The sequence below is a fragment of the Gobio gobio genome (assembly GCF_949357685.1).
Source record: "Gobio gobio genome assembly, chromosome: 14".
NCBI lineage: Eukaryota > Metazoa > Chordata > Actinopteri > Cypriniformes > Gobionidae > Gobio > Gobio gobio.
The window spans coordinates 17,507,519-17,523,279 of NC_137107.1; the positions used below are offsets into that span (position 1 = coordinate 17,507,519).

General features: G+C 37.1%; 2 protein-coding genes across 2 annotated transcripts in view; one reads left to right on the plus strand and one right to left on the minus strand.

Annotated features, from left to right (window-relative positions):
* Window positions 1-2,908: 2,908 nt before the first annotated feature.
* Window positions 2,909-15,761, plus strand: part of sgcd (sarcoglycan, delta (dystrophin-associated glycoprotein)) — a 161,886-nt gene continuing 149,033 nt past the window's right edge. Inside the window, exon 1 of the mRNA XM_079835355.1 lies at window positions 2,909-3,261. Within this exon, the coding sequence (XP_079691481.1) occupies window positions 3,250-3,261 (12 nt within the window). The 5' untranslated portion in view covers window positions 2,909-3,249. The remainder of the gene's footprint in view (window positions 3,262-15,761) is intronic.
* Window positions 7,905-12,794, minus strand: LOC307137812 (sterile alpha motif domain-containing protein 3-like; the record flags this gene model as incomplete). Its single annotated transcript, XM_079835778.1, has 9 exons — window positions 11,551-12,794; window positions 11,356-11,470; window positions 11,046-11,081; window positions 10,776-10,958; window positions 10,343-10,430; window positions 10,070-10,222; window positions 9,924-9,986; window positions 8,975-9,184; window positions 7,905-8,093 (listed from the first exon to the last, which is right to left on the minus strand). The coding sequence occupies exons 1-9, from the start codon at window positions 11,684-11,686 to the stop codon at window positions 7,905-7,907; spliced, it is 1,173 nt and encodes a 390-aa protein (XP_079691904.1). The 5' UTR covers window positions 11,687-12,794.

Sequence of the window (15,761 nt, forward strand, 5' to 3'; positions counted from 1 at the left end):
TCTTTTTTTTTTTTTTCAGAATTAAGTAGTAGGAAATTACTAGTCATCCCATTGTTTTATATCAACTAGGCATTCCCTTAATTTTGTAAATCGGTATGTTTTGTCAGGGCGCGAAGAAATATAGAGCTGAGTATCATCAGCCTGACAGTTTAAACTAACGGCATGCTTCCTAATGATATTTCCCAAGGGTAGCATGTACAGGGTGAAAAGCAACGTTCCTAGTACTGAGCCTTGCGGTACTCCATACTGAACTTGTGATCGATATGACACCTCTTCATTTACTGCTACAAATTGGTATCAGTCAGATAATTATAATTTGAACCATGCCAATGCAATTCCACTAATGCCAACATAGTGTCAAGTCTATCTAAAAGAATGTTGTAGTCGATAGTATCAAATGCAGCACTAAGATCCAGTAACACTAATAGAGAGATACAACCCCGATCGGATGATAAGGGGCAAGTCATTTGGTACCATTTTTGGTTCTTTTAGTCTTGATATCAAAGCAATATGAAGTGCTAAGTGTTTATCATATCACAATTCAAATACCAATTACAGTTTTTGTAAACAATAAACACAATATGATTTGTTGACCAAAAAGTGTAAACCTAGAAAGTGGTTCCATTTACTGATACAGAGAAAACACATCTGTTTCTTCACTTGCTTTGCTCCAGTTCTATTTACTTTTGTTGTATTGGCTCTGCCCCTCAGAGGACCTCTTGGCTTCCAGGTTTTGAAGGCTATAGTTGTTTTTTGGGAGTAGATCTTATCATTCAGACTGCCAATATTATTGTTGCAGGTTTCCATAATATGTAGAGGCTAATATATCATATTATCTGAAAATGTATTCACTTAATTATTGGTGAGCGACAAAACTCACACAAGGAAAGAGTACTCAGGACTTTATGTTTGTTTTGACGCTGAGTGCATCTATTTTATGGTTAAACGATATCTGATGCTGGTGAGACATTTTTTTTTGGATTAAATAATAATTATATTTTGGGGAAAAAATGCAGACTATTGTAAAGTATAAGCCTATATAAAAGCTTTTCTGGAAAAGAGCAGCTACTGGATATGGAGTACAGTACGTGTTACAGCTATAGCCAAACAATGTGGACAACTGCACTCACTTCCATTTAATCTAATTTACACATTCACTATGTTAAAGCAGCACTAGGTAACTTTTCAACCTTTATAATCTATTTTGAAACCTCTTGTGATGATACATCGACTTACAATAGGTTGAAAGACACGTCTGCCATAGCCTGACGGGGTCTGTATCATTTTTAATCGTACTTTTAAACTTCGGGTTTCGGGTAGTAACCCGAGAAAAAAAGAACTACAAAATTCGACTGCTTCACGGCATATACGTCACTTCCACCACCACCCCACTTCCTTAAATTCGGACGTGCGAGCCAAACTATTATTTGTTTGCCGAATGTTATAGTCATGGCCGAAGCAGCACAGAAAAATAAGAAAGCAAAGGTTTTGTCGGAGGAAAGCAAAAAGAGGAAACGAGAAAGTGATCGGATTAAAGGCAGGACGAGGATCAACATTGGGCCGGCGTTTGCTCGCGGGCGTGAGCTGGAGGAGGAGGGGCTACATTCTTGAAAGTAAATACATATGATAAGATGTACAAAATCATATTTTAGGATACCTAACATGTCTGTGATATTGGTTTATTTGTCTTGCCTCAAGCTATAATGCAAATCGATTTTTCACATTTGCAGATTCATCTATGGTGGCTTGATATTATAATATTGACGATATATGGTGATTACCTACCACTCAAACATTGAATTGAAGTATCATATAGATTCTGTAAAACGGGAAACAATAGACTAGGCTACTATAATGACGCTGGCTTGTAAACGTGAGCATCGCGATCATTTGGCGTTTGAAAAAAATAAAACCCATGAAATTATAATCGTATGACATGCTGAACATATGCCACTGTACCTGGGATGAAGACATTTCACACGCGACTCAAGCAGAACACCTGCATGTGAACTCCATAGACTGGTGAACTCCTGCAGTGTTCAGGGCTATCATGGTTGTCATGTCAACAAATGCACGTGCAATGCATCCACTGATGTAGAATGACAGTTTACGACAGTAGTAGAGGACAATACTGTTTCCCAACTGTAGGGGGACCCCGAGAGCAAAAACTACCTAGTGCTGCTTTAAGCTGTTGGGTTTGTATTTACAAGTAAAATCTAGGAGACACCTCCAAAACAACAACATGCAGAAGGTTTGGTTGGGGATTTTATTCAACACAACCACAACATTATTCAGCAAGGTTACATGGAAATGCTGCCTCTAAACCCTGATTCAGAATTCTGACTCTAATTGGTTGTTTTCGAACCCTTAACAAAGAGTGTGAAGCAAACAACCCCTGAATAAATTCAAGCCTAAACATCCCAAACATAATTCTTTGTCACCGCAGTAAGGTAAAACACAGTATGAATATATTTATGTAAATGTTTTGTAACTTAACACACACCCAGCACACCACTGGCGTTCGCAATGAACATGCTGATTAATCGTCCTGGGGTTTCTGCATATTGATTGCGCATGTGGTCTTGGTTTTTACGCTCCCCATGGAACGTCCTGCTAATGCTGAACTGGCCAGTTAAAGGAAGCGACCTAAACAATGATTACTATTATTCATCAGTCTGATGACTTCATGCCTGCAGAAAATGCTGCGTAGGAAAGGCTTTGTGGCAATTTTACCCCTCATAGTCAGCCAGGCAGGAACATCAAGAAGAAAAGTAAATGCATTTCCAATTCCCATGGCTGCATGCTGAAACTCACACATATGGAGGGTGAGGGGCTGTACTAAAATAAAAACACCAGACATCAACCCCCTAACTTCCCCCATGTGTCTCCTAGTGCTATATCTGGCCACAAACCAGGGGGCAGTTACTCAGGCAGACGGTAGCAGAGCGTCACAAGACTCAGTCGTGTCTGTTCGCCGTGGTTCTGCTGCAGATAAAATACTAAGAGTCCAGGAAATTCCTGCAAACTCTGGGGCAGGGATTTCGGATTGCGCGTCTGCTATTGGAAAAGCTGACAGTGTCGGAAGGGGGGGATTGTAACTGCCTGAAGTGTTGGAAAAAGAGTCGGAAAAAGAAAGAGAGCGAGAGACAGAGAAAATAGGCCTCATGCCATCTTTAAGTGGTGTCTCGGTCTACTTTTATCCGCCTGTCACACCCTGTGTGCACTAGCTTGGACTTCAGATTGAGAGCCATGGTCAGGATGGTAAGTTTTTAGCTCATTGTTTTTGACTTGTGCTTTGTGCGAGGAAACGCATGTGACTTCCTGGCAGCAGAGAGACAGGGCTGCGCTTAATGTGAACTGCTACTTCATTTTTTGGGAAGTTTTCTGACTGCGCTGGAGTAGTTGGGGTTGCTGTGTTATTTTTGTCTCTGTCTCTCTTCTTTCAGTCCCATTGTATTGGATTATTCTGGCAGTGTGCTCTGCGAATAGAAGTCTTGTATCAATTGGAAGCCAAAAAGTTTGTGTCCCGATAGTAGACAAAGGGTTTTCCTGTCCCTCCCGCTTCTATCTCTTTCTCTTTTTCTCCTGTCCAGATGCTACTGCTGCTCCATTTCCCCATCTCACTGCCTCCACACATTTGGTTTCAATTACTTTGGCCCTCTGGGAAACATGCTACTATAAATAAGTAACAACGGGGTTCACTGTGGAAAGATTGCAGAGTAACCGACAGGGTTCACGGTGCTGTTTTACGCTCACGCTCCTCTGACGAAAGGACACTGTAAGAAAGGTGGTTGTTGCGATTCTCTGTGATGATGCCAGGTTGGAGTGGGAATGGCAGATAAGGAGGAAAGGAGGGGGTGTGACTTTGGCTGGAGAGCGAAGGAAACAGCTGTGAAGGTTATGGGACGTTTGGTTACTGTCTGCCCTTTAGTGTCCGAGTCAAAAACAGCTTTCCCCCGCCCCAGACGTGATCATAAAATGGAAGCCTTTTAAGATTCCACTAAGGTTTGTGGTAGAGAAAAGAGCAAAATGTGGAATCCCGGAAAGGGAAATGAAAAGATCCTGCTGTAGGTTTTGTTTTCTGTAACTTTCACATTTTGGCTGGCGCTGAGCCACTGAGTGCTTTTCATATATCACAACTATTCAGTGTTTTCAACTACATAATGTTATTTTAGTTTTCAGACATTTAAATAGACATTTAAATGGAGTACTATATAAAAAAAAATCTAATTAGCCTAAAATTTTATCAATTCAAATTCATACACTGATGTCTATGGAAGCTGGAATAATAATCATTTCAATTATAATTTGACAAAGTTTTTATTCCTATCAGATAGTAAAACAATTAAGTTTACTCTATTCTTCTCCCAGTTCACCGGCCACTTACTTTTATGTATTTCAGGAAAAATGTATGAATTTATGTGATGTGAATCCAGCAGATCCTCTGAACTGTGGTGGAAACTCATTGTGCATTATATCAACCTGATCATTATAAAGGTGTTTAAACGACACAACACCTTCCTCTCCACACATTTGAAAATTTGAATATATCATATAATTCATGATATAGGCTGGTTAACAAATTTGTGAATATTTTGAAGAGAAAAAACCCCAAAACATAGCGATAGCCTACATATGTGTCATAGCTAGGGGCTCAGCAGTAAGCAGTAAGCACCAACTAATGACAGTGATTTTGACCTTAGGAAAGCTGATCAAAAATATATATGCTGAGGGTCGATAACAAAACATAACCTTCAAATACATTGGCATTAAAGGGTTAATGGGTGATTTAGGTTCACCCAAAAATGAAAATTAGACCATGATTTACTTGCCCTCAAGTCATCCTAGGTGTATATGACATTCTTATTTCAGATTAATAAAATTGGAGTTATATTAAAAATGTCCTGGCTTTGGCAGTGACTTGTCGAGTCATTTTTGAAGTCAAAAAAAGTACATCCATCCATTATATAACTGCTCCACAAGGCTCCGGGGGTTAATAAAGGCCTTCTGAAGCAAAGTGGCGCGTTTGTGTAAGAAAAATATTCATATTTAAAACTTTATAGACTAAAATAACTAGCTTCCGGCGGTCAGTGGTACGCAAGCCGACTTGCGCTAAAAGAGTAACCCATGGCGCGATGTACAGGAGCATCGCAAACTTTGACGCCTTTCGTGGATAGAGCTGGACAACAAACTCAAGCCCCTCTTCTCTTATACACTCTTAAAAGAAATGGTTCTATTTAGAACCAGAAATGGTTCTATCACCTGCTTCATATATGGAACCCCAAAATGGTTCTATATAGAACCATATTAAAGGGTTCATTAAATAGAACCCCAAATGGTTCTTTGAATCCAAGTTAGATGGTTCTTTTTAGAACCATTTAAGGGTTCTTTATTATGAAGTTATCACCGGTATTTAATAATATAACCAATCCAGACAGTACAAAAAGTTAAAATTCATTAAATTTATTATTTAAAAAAATAGAATAAATATTATCATTTCAAATCTGTATTAGACCAAGCATTTCCACTTTTTAAAAAACATATATAAACATTTAAAATCTGTATATTCTGTATTAGACCAAGCATTTTCACTTTTTAAAAAACATACATAAACATTTAAAATCTGTATATTCTGTATTAGACCAAGCATTTTCACTTTTTAAAAAACATACATAAACATTTAAAATCTGTATATTCTGTATTAGACCAAGCATTTTCACTTTTTAAAAAACATACATAAACATTTAAAATCTGTATATTCTGTATTAGACCAAGCATTTTCACTTTTTAAAAAACATACATAAACATTTAAAATCTGTATATTCTGTATTAGACCAAGCATTTTCACTTTTTAAAAAACATACATAAACATTTAAAATCTGTATATTCTGTATTAGACCAAGCATTTTCACTTTTTAAAAAACATACATAAACATTTAAAATCTGTATATTCTGTATTAGACCAAGCATTTTCACTTTTTAAAAAACATACATAAACATTTAAAATTGCATCTCTGTATCTGTGTTAGACAGCTAAACTTGAAATGTTTAATTACATACAACCATTTAATATTAACTGCAATTGTACTTTTTTAAAATTGTAATTGAACATTTTACTCTTTTTCAATTTAATAAACATTCACGCATTTTAAATTTTTTAATATATACCAGCTTGCTTATATACCCTATGTACATATATATCATTCTTTTAAATGTCTCTGAACAGAGAAAACTAATCACAATTCTAACAAAAATAACACATTTATTAAATAGTATGATTTACACAAGTTGACTGTACATTTTTAGTACAGGTATTGGTATTCTTGTGTCATGACGAGATCTTAGTTTAAGCATGTATTTTTGAATGAAAATCATTGTGTTCTTAATGGCAAGCGGGTACTGAACATTGAAAAGAAAATAGGCTGCAAACAGGCATTCCACAGCCTGTGTCATGTCAATGTCTGCCTCTCTTATAATGTTCACGTTGTCCATTATAATGCTGACACTTTCAGCCTTGAGGGGATCAGGAGAGCCGTTAAGCACTACAGTTGGTGCAGGACCTTTGGGTTCCTGTAAAACAAAAATTACAAACAATGAGTGCTTTTCACCAATTAATAGAAACAGACTTAAAATTACCCCATAATTTACTCACCAACAAGGCAACCTAGACATTTATGACTTGCTTTTTTCAGTTCAACACAATCTGAGTTATATTTAATTATAATCATTCCAAGCTTTGTAATGCCACTTTGATTACTTTGAATCCCACTGGTTCATTCTTTCTTGTGACTGAATCGTGACACAACATAAGATATGACAAATAGGCATGCGACATGCAAGAACCAACAAGACTCAAAACTATTTATGTGAAGCTGATGTGCCGATGTGTGATTGTGCTTAGTTATTCATTTATTTACTCCAGCAAAAAACATCCACAGGGTTTGTCCAGGGACGAATTTTAACCCCTGGAGAGCACTTTTTGGGAGTTTCAAAAGTTGGGGTGCTATTCAATGACATTACAAAGCTTGTTACTAAGAAAGAGATTGAGTAAATTATAGGGTAAGTTTTATTGAAAATTGTTTAAAACTTTGGTGTAAGGGTGAGTAAACAGTAATTTTTTTTTATATTTAAATGAACAGTTCCTTTATTAAGTCAAGTCCCTCAAATGTTAATGAAACTACAGAAGACTCTATACTTACACTATCTACACAGTAGAGGAAGCTGGCGTTTTCTTTGAAAAGTGCTGGCAATAAAATGAGTGCAGCATTCCTAACAAGACCTACAAACAGATACAAGTTAGTGTACATCAGGCACTGAATTCAATTAAAGGAATAGTTTACCCAAAAAATGAAAATTCTGTCATCATTCACTCACTCATATCATTTCAAACATAAATGGCATTCTTTCTACAGCATATCAAAAAAAAAAAAAAAAAAAGATATTTTGAAGAATCTTGGAAACTGAAAAACGCTGGTACCCATTCACTTGATTTGTATGGACACAAAACCAATGTAGGTCAATGGGCACCGCCGTTGTTTGTTTACCATCCTTCAAAATATCTTATTTTGTGTTCTGACGATGAAAGTCATACAGATTTGAAATGACGAGAGGTAAGTAAATGATGACAGAATTAAAATTTTTGGGTAAACTATTAATTTAATACTAACACTTATAGGTCAACAATTTATAGGTGCAGCCACTGATGACGTTTCACAAGTCCACGAGAACAAGTACGCATATTGAGAAACGTCCCAAGTCTTGCAGTCTCTACTAATGAGCTGATGATTTAAATCAGGTGTGTTAGATGAGGGAGACATGCAAAATGTGCACTGGTTGGGGGTCCCCAGGACAGGTTTGAGAACCACTGCTCTAGGGGGGTACCCGGGGTGTGCCGGAGATAAAAGTTATGCAGGAAAAACCCTGGTGAAGTTACCTTCTGTGACTTCCTCTGCTGGTCCAAAGAGATTGGCATATAGATTTTTTTTACTGCCTTCTTTTGCACTCCTGATGATGTTTGGGGCCATTTCATTTAGAGAGGTTTCCATGTTCTTTGCCAAGTCTGTTCCAAACCTCATTGTCATTTCATGCAGCATCTTAAATACAAAACATTGTTTACTTCAGGTGCATATATCCAAATTACACAACAAATTAGTGATCACGAACTGGAGGCTGCATCATTAATGCTTTGTGCACAATATAATAAATAAATTCAAGTTTGCGTCAATGCTTCCCTCCACTGCATCTGTCAGTCATCCTCTATTCAAACTGCGTGGCGCGTTCGGTTACGACAGTCAACACGACGAAACTCTCTCCAAGATGATTCAATGTTACTGTTATTATGCTTGATCTGTAGATAATGTTTCATGGTTTCACATTAAAGGGATAGTTCACCCAAAATATTTCGTTAATATTTTTTTTATTTTAAGGTTCCACTTACACTGTGAAACCAACTATTCCAGAACACCTGAATTATTACACTGATTTCCAAAAGAAGAGAAGATAAAAAATGTTATCCCTCTGGAAATAACTGAAATAATATCCACAACCATGTCAGTGGCCTAATAAACATTTTGCAACCTACACTTTATTATTCTCTGTCATCTGCTCTTTCCTGAGCTACCTCAGGATTTTTTGTTGTTTATTAGCTCAATCCAAATACAGTATAAATAATTTGGATGTTTAACAATCTTTGTTGCACACTGACTTTTCAGTTAGATAAAGGGTTTGCTTTTGCAATTTTACGTTGATGCACTTTAATTAAATATAATAAATATATATTTTTAAAATATATGTACAGTTTGCAATTATTTTGTTTTAAATGGGGGGCGGGGAAAAAAAATCGACTCGATTCGTAAAATCGCAATTTTTTTTTAGGAGAAAAAAAATATAAAATCGCCCAGCCCTAATCGGTGCATCCCTATATACATACATTTTTCTTATCTGCCTGGCACAAAATTTAACAGTGTTTACTCACAAGCTGTGGCACTCCAAGAAAAGGAAAATGCTCCATTACTTCAGCTGCAGGCCTGTCCATAATCTGTACTCTTTGGAAAAGAGTGCGCTTCATCCGGTTCTTGACCTCAGAATAACTGGGGTTGCTTTTACGCAACTCCAGGGTGATGGCATTAATGTGTTCCTGGAAACTTGTCTCATCCTCACCTGTTACTTCCAGGTCCAACACAATCTAGGGGTAGGAAGACAGTACATAAATATTTTTTATCCAAAAATGAAAATAATGTCATTAATTACTCACCCTCATGCCGTTCGATACCCGTAAGACCTCCGTTCATCTTCGGAACACAAATGAAGATATTTTTTTTGAAATCCGATGGCTCAGAAAGGCCTTCATTGGCACCAATGTAATTTCCTCTCTCAAGACCCGTTTGAATCCCGCTGCTGACGTAAGACGCTGCTGCTGCGTTATCTGGTGCATCAGAGCGTCCATGTAGTCTGAGGGAGACGCACGCTTTGCGTCTTACGTCAGCAGCGTCACTGTGAACTCGTGAATGCGGATTCAAACAAACGTGGAACAGAATAGAATGATGGATAAAGTCGTAGTTTTTGTTATTTTTGGACCAAAATGTATTGTCGATGCTTCAAAAGAGTCTAACTAACCCACTGATGTCACATGGACTACTTTGATGATGTTTTTCATACCTTACTTCCTACCTTTCTGGACATGGACTGTAGAGTGGGCATTCACTTTCAATTGAAGGACAGAAGGCTCTTGGACTAAATCTAAAATATCTTAAACTGTGTTCCGGAGATGAAATGAGAAATGTTTGCATCAAAAACCTTAATTTATTTTCGACTGAAGAAAGAAAGACATGGACATCTTGGAAGACATGGGGGTGAGTAAATTATCAGCAAAAGTTTTTTTTTTTAAAGTGAACTAATCCTTTAAGTAAAACTAAACCAAATACCTCATGTGAACAAGCCGAATCATATTCCATTGTGTCCACTGGTTCTCTTCCACATCTTGCACTCTGAAATGATAAAGTCAACGTATGTTTCATGTTAAGACAAATCTTTTCTGCCTTCGACATAAAATGTACTGAAATGAACTTGCCTGTTGTTTTTGACTAAATCCCACAGAGTCTGATTGTCCAGCACACTTCCTTTTGACCCCATACTTTTCCTTCATTTTCAGGACGGTTGAAGAGTTAACCAAGGGAATTCTTTCTTTTTTAAATTTGTTTCGAATACATTCCAACAAGGTATCCTGTAGACAAATTAATACTTTCTTTCAAAATAGATTTTTTTTCTGTGTGATATTTTGTTTTAGTGAGCAATAACTTCCAATATTTTCACAGTATTAAAAAATACAGCAATATGTGCATACATAACCAGAGGAGCTGTCATCCTTCAAAAATGGAAAGCGGGTGATCAAACTCCCCAGAACATCTCCATACATTTTATGATTTGGATACCTAAGAAATATAATAAAATATATTATTTCAGTATCCAACAACCAACACGTTTTACATTTACTAGGGGTGCAATGAGATCTCGTGCAACGAGATGATTAAAATGTAACAAGATTTCTCATTGAGATGAAAAGCTGTCTCATGATATTGCCATAACAGAACGTGAATTGTCATGCATTTCGTCATTGAGGATTTCTAAAAAAAATACTGTGTAAAAATCTTGTCTCTTTCTCGTGAACTCAATCTTGTGTATCGTCTCGTCTCATGACCTACCCGTCTCCTCACACCCCTAACATTACCATATACATCTAACATTGTTATAAAATATAAGGAAATACAATACTGTACCAGGTGTGCTTGGTGATGTTGTCAAACAACACTTGAATTAATAATGCACGGATATGAGACTTGTCCTTCTTCTTAAAGCCGGGATCCTTCCTCTGCAAAGCTGCTTGCAATTCAGGGGGAAAGACAGGCAGGTTGTATACTGCTGGCCAAGGTTGGGCAACAAATGAGTCGCAGGGTTCTTGTCTGTAAAAACATGAATACAGTACTGAAGTCTTTTAAATGGGATAAATTTGCCACAATTTATTTGGACTTCAAAACAATGATACATACTGAGCACAAGATATTTGAGGCACTTCAGTTTCCAAGCTGTTTGAAGAAAAACAAAGTTTATATATAAATTAAGATAAAGGATTTTAAGCTTAGCATAAATGTGTTGTATATTTAACAGCAATGTTTAATATTTAAAGAGTTTGTTCATCCCAAAATTTAAATTCTGTCATTAATTTCTCACCCATATGTTGTTCCACACTTTTAAGACTTTCGTTCTTCTTCAGAACACAAATTAACAACACAAGGGTGAATAATTAATGACAGGATTTTCATTTTGGAGTGAACTAACCCTTTAACAACAAAGACTTACTTTTTTAACTTATTAAGCTCCTTCATAAATGTCACCTGATGTTTCATTACAGGAAAAAGTCTTTCCACCATCCTTTCTGTGAGACCCAGCATTGTCTCCCCATCAATTTGCTGCTCTGTAAAAAAAAGATAACAAATATTTCATATTCCAATGAAGAAATAAGAGAGACATACCACAGAAGTAAAATATATTTACCTAGAAGACTGCACCCTGTGATGTAATGTAATATACTTAGAATCATCATGCACATATGTGTCAAGAGGATGAAATTCTTTCTCCTCCCCTGGCTGCACCAGAATCCACTCCTTCTGGTCCTCCAATTTGAATGCATGGTAATGTCTTTCAAATGTTTTTGGTATCCGCAGCTTGCCAAAGATCATCCAAGCACCCCTGAACCGCAAAATCTTTTCAATCTTTATAAAGATTGGAATGTCCTCATCCACAATATCTATAATTAAGTTGTCTCCCACACAGTATTTCACGTTGTTAGTCTTAAGAGAGCTAAACACACCAAGTCTCTCGTCACCCCGAATGTCCTCCACCTCACTTTTTCCAATCACACCTTTCTGTATCTCCAATGGTAATGCTCGAAAAGGTACTGCCCGTTCACCCTCCGTGTAGTTGTTCTGATGAAGGGAATCCAGCGAAGTCAATTCCCAACACTGTCTTAACTGGTGCCTCTTGGCAAGGGTGTAGCTGAGATTCTTGAAGTTACACGTGTTGTGGGCTAAACGTTTGAAGTATTGGTGCTTTCCCTCGAATCTCATGCACCACAGCTGTCTCAGAGGCCCAAACTTTAGTATGAGCCGTGGATAATGAATGAGAAAGTGTAGTTTCGGAGTGAAAGTCTCAGGGAATACAGACTGGAAGGAGGACAGGAATTCACCTATCTGAAGGCTTAGGAAAGGGATGATATTCCTTTGTATGGTGGGGGACAAAATCACATCTCCTATGTCCCTACACTTCAGGTAAATGTCCCAGTGCACCTCACCTTCTGGAATGTAATGTCCAATGAGAAATGGCAAAATCCTGAAGAGGCACCAGACTTGAGCAGCAGACCCTGGTAGTGTGTTTTGCTTTAGCACACTATGTGGAAGTTTCTGAGGGAGGTTAGTCCGGTCATTCCTCCCAATGTTAAATGCCTCCAATTCAGCATTTATCTGACTTAATGAAACAATGTGCAAAAAATGTAATGCCTGGATAATTCTGGTAATCACAAGAGGCACCACACCCTCTAAAAAATCGTGCATTAAGTCAGGGGGAAATGTTTTTGCAACATCAAAGTAGTTCAACTCAGTGAAAGGGCACTCACTGACCACACCATATGTCTGTTTGGATATTCCAGCACTTTCTCTGAGTGCTTGCAGATGGTACTGATGTACCTGAGAAGATCGAATTATTACAGCATCTTCATTAACGTGAGACCTTCGGTCTTTGTAGCTGATCATACAAAAGCGACAGATCCGTCCACTGTTAAAGCAGCAGGTGAAACCTGCCAGGCTGTGAGCAGACAAGTTGTCAGCTGAAATAGTGGCAAGAGCGCATTTCAAATTGATGTTCTGACCATTTACACTGACCTGCAGTCCCTCAGTGTATAACAGTTTCAGGTCATTAATCAGGGGCAGCAAGATGTCTCTGTATGAATATTTCTTTAGAAATTGATGTCTTACAAGTAAGCACAAATGTATATGCCTCAATTGTGATTTGCAGTTAGCTTCAAGATTGCCAATCGTAAAATAGAAGGCTGCTAATTTGTGAACTGATCTTTTAGACCCCAAGGGGTTTACAACTTCATATTCGTCAGTGTACAGATGTAATCTTACAATATTAGGATCTTGAAAAAAGGGGCTCTCATGAAAGAATTCTCCATCTGTGTAACTGCTTAAAAAATCTGTACTTGGGGCTTGTTCACAGGTTCTTCTATACGATTCAAATATGTCCTGTTTCTCCAACTGAGTCTTCAGAACATCTATAATAGGCACATACTGAAATGTATCCTCCTTCCCCTGGCTATTGGTTCCAAGAATGTGCTTAACTGGCTCCACTAAATGTAGATGTTCTTTGCAATATTTGAAAAGTTGATAATCTGACTGAACATAGGCAAACACACTTTCTACAAGTGTCTGATTATTTAGCAAGTTATCCAAGTCTTCCTGGTCCTCGATTCTCAACCCAGAATTGGTCAAGTGGAATTTTATGATTTCAAAATAATTTTGCTGGAAAAATTTCAAGATGAACTCCAAGCTGGAAACAATGGTATCCTGAGTTACTTTAGGAAGTAAATGTTTTTCTTGGAGGTTTAATATAAAGAGGGCTACATGCCGTCTCAGTCCCAATAACACAGTTTCTAAATCAATTCCAGGTGAAGAATTTTGGTTGTTCTCTAGTAGATCTTCAGGAACCTCCTCACTTTCATTGTCGTCTTCAACTAAAGTAGCCTTTTCAAATAGGGGATGTTTCAAAGCTTTTCTGTGCTTTCGATAGATATGGTTTCTGTAACTTGCAACAGTTTTATATCTTCTAAAACATGCCTCAATGTTACAAGTAACACTAAAATCTGCTTGGTGGTTATGTTGCACTTGCAGATGAGTTAGATACTTTGTGAGCTGAAACTTCACAACATCACAAAATGAACATTTATAAATTTCCATGTGTACCTCTGAAACTTTCTTTTGCATCAATGAGGTTTATATTTTGAAGCCAGCGGCACGTGTCATCTACTGACCATTTATCAACCATGGTTATCTGGGGGGAAAAGAAAACAGAGCATAAATAACTTTACAAACAAACTATGCATTAAACACACCTAAAAATTTATGGCTTTAGAACATTTGAATGCTAATTTTAACCATGCGCTATCATCACTTTAATTCAGCGCTTGCATCACAGTAAACATAGCGTGCGTCTCAATCAGCTCCTTAGTTCAGTAGTCCGAGCACTGATCAGGGAATCGGCCACATTCATTTACATGATATACTGATTCACAACCTAGGGAGCTGATTGAGGTATAGACTCAGTGAAGGCTGCATTACAATCGTGCAGGTTTAATGCAGAACATAACTAAAGTAGGGGAGTGCAGGGCACAACCTAAAGCGGTTAGCTGTAACACGCATGGTTTTAAACTTTTCACACATGCCAGGATGACGAAACTTAAGTGTATATAATAGTTGCCATATCTAAAATCTTTAGAGAAAAAAAAATGCGTCAAAATTAAAAAATCTTTGGAATATATTAGTGAACATTTATTTAACAACAGCAAAAGTAAATTTCTTACTCAAGTTTGTTTTTCATCTCTGTTTTTGTGATTATTTAAAATAAGACAAATCTGATATTATTGTAATCTTATATGTTATTTAACAGTTGAGATGGTTATTTAATACTGATCTAAGTTAACCAGCAGAAGACACAAGCCACGGTTTTAATCCCAGTAGTTATAGTGAGTCCCTATTAGAAATATGCTATTATATTCTATACTTTTATTAATTATTTTGAGAAACCCTGAAAAAATAATGATTAATGACTGAGAGTCATTATCAATACTCTGAACCCCAAGTGGATTTACACAGACTGAGACGTAAGTTACGTCAGGTTGTGCCTCGCTCTCCCCCAAATAAAACCTTTTTAACATAGGCCTGGGAAAAATACTCACCGCAAAATGAGTAACGTTAACTTGTGTGTGAAACTGCGACAAATATTCCCATATCCCTCCGTCTTCCAACGGGTTCGCTTTTATTTTTTAATCGGCGCCTAACGTTATTGTACAAATAGTTACCGTTAATAAACAGCGAGCGCGCGCTTCGCTGAAATAATAAAATCACGCTTAGTCTCCTTCTAAACACAGCTGTCTTATTGTTATTGACATTACATTTAACATAATTAACACTGACAAGGGAATAAAGGGAGACTGTAACTTAATTCGTTTAAAAACCGAGCAAAATCATTTTAACAGGGCTTTCTGAACCAACGGCTGACGAAGCCTCTCAGTGCTAACCAGCAATACTTTTAACTGAAGTAAATATTATCAATTTTTCTTCTAGTATCACTATTTAACATTAATTTTAACAGAATATTAAATGATGGTACTACATATTTCAGAACTTATTTCAGAAATATATTCAAAACTTAACTTACCTGATGGCTGAACGGGCAGAAATGGCGGACTCCTCAGTTTGAAAAATGAACCGTCTCAAAGTTCATCTTCGCCAATCCACCAATAGGAATTCAAGAAAGGATGACGCAACACATATACGTCACTACTTGCATTTTTACGATTATTTGTTTTTTAATGCCATGGTACAAAATAAAGAAAACACCTGGTTAGTTTATTTATTTTACACAATTATTCGTTAAAAAGCCAACTATAATGTAGTAGGAAATATGTTTCATGCTAATGTACAAAATTGCAT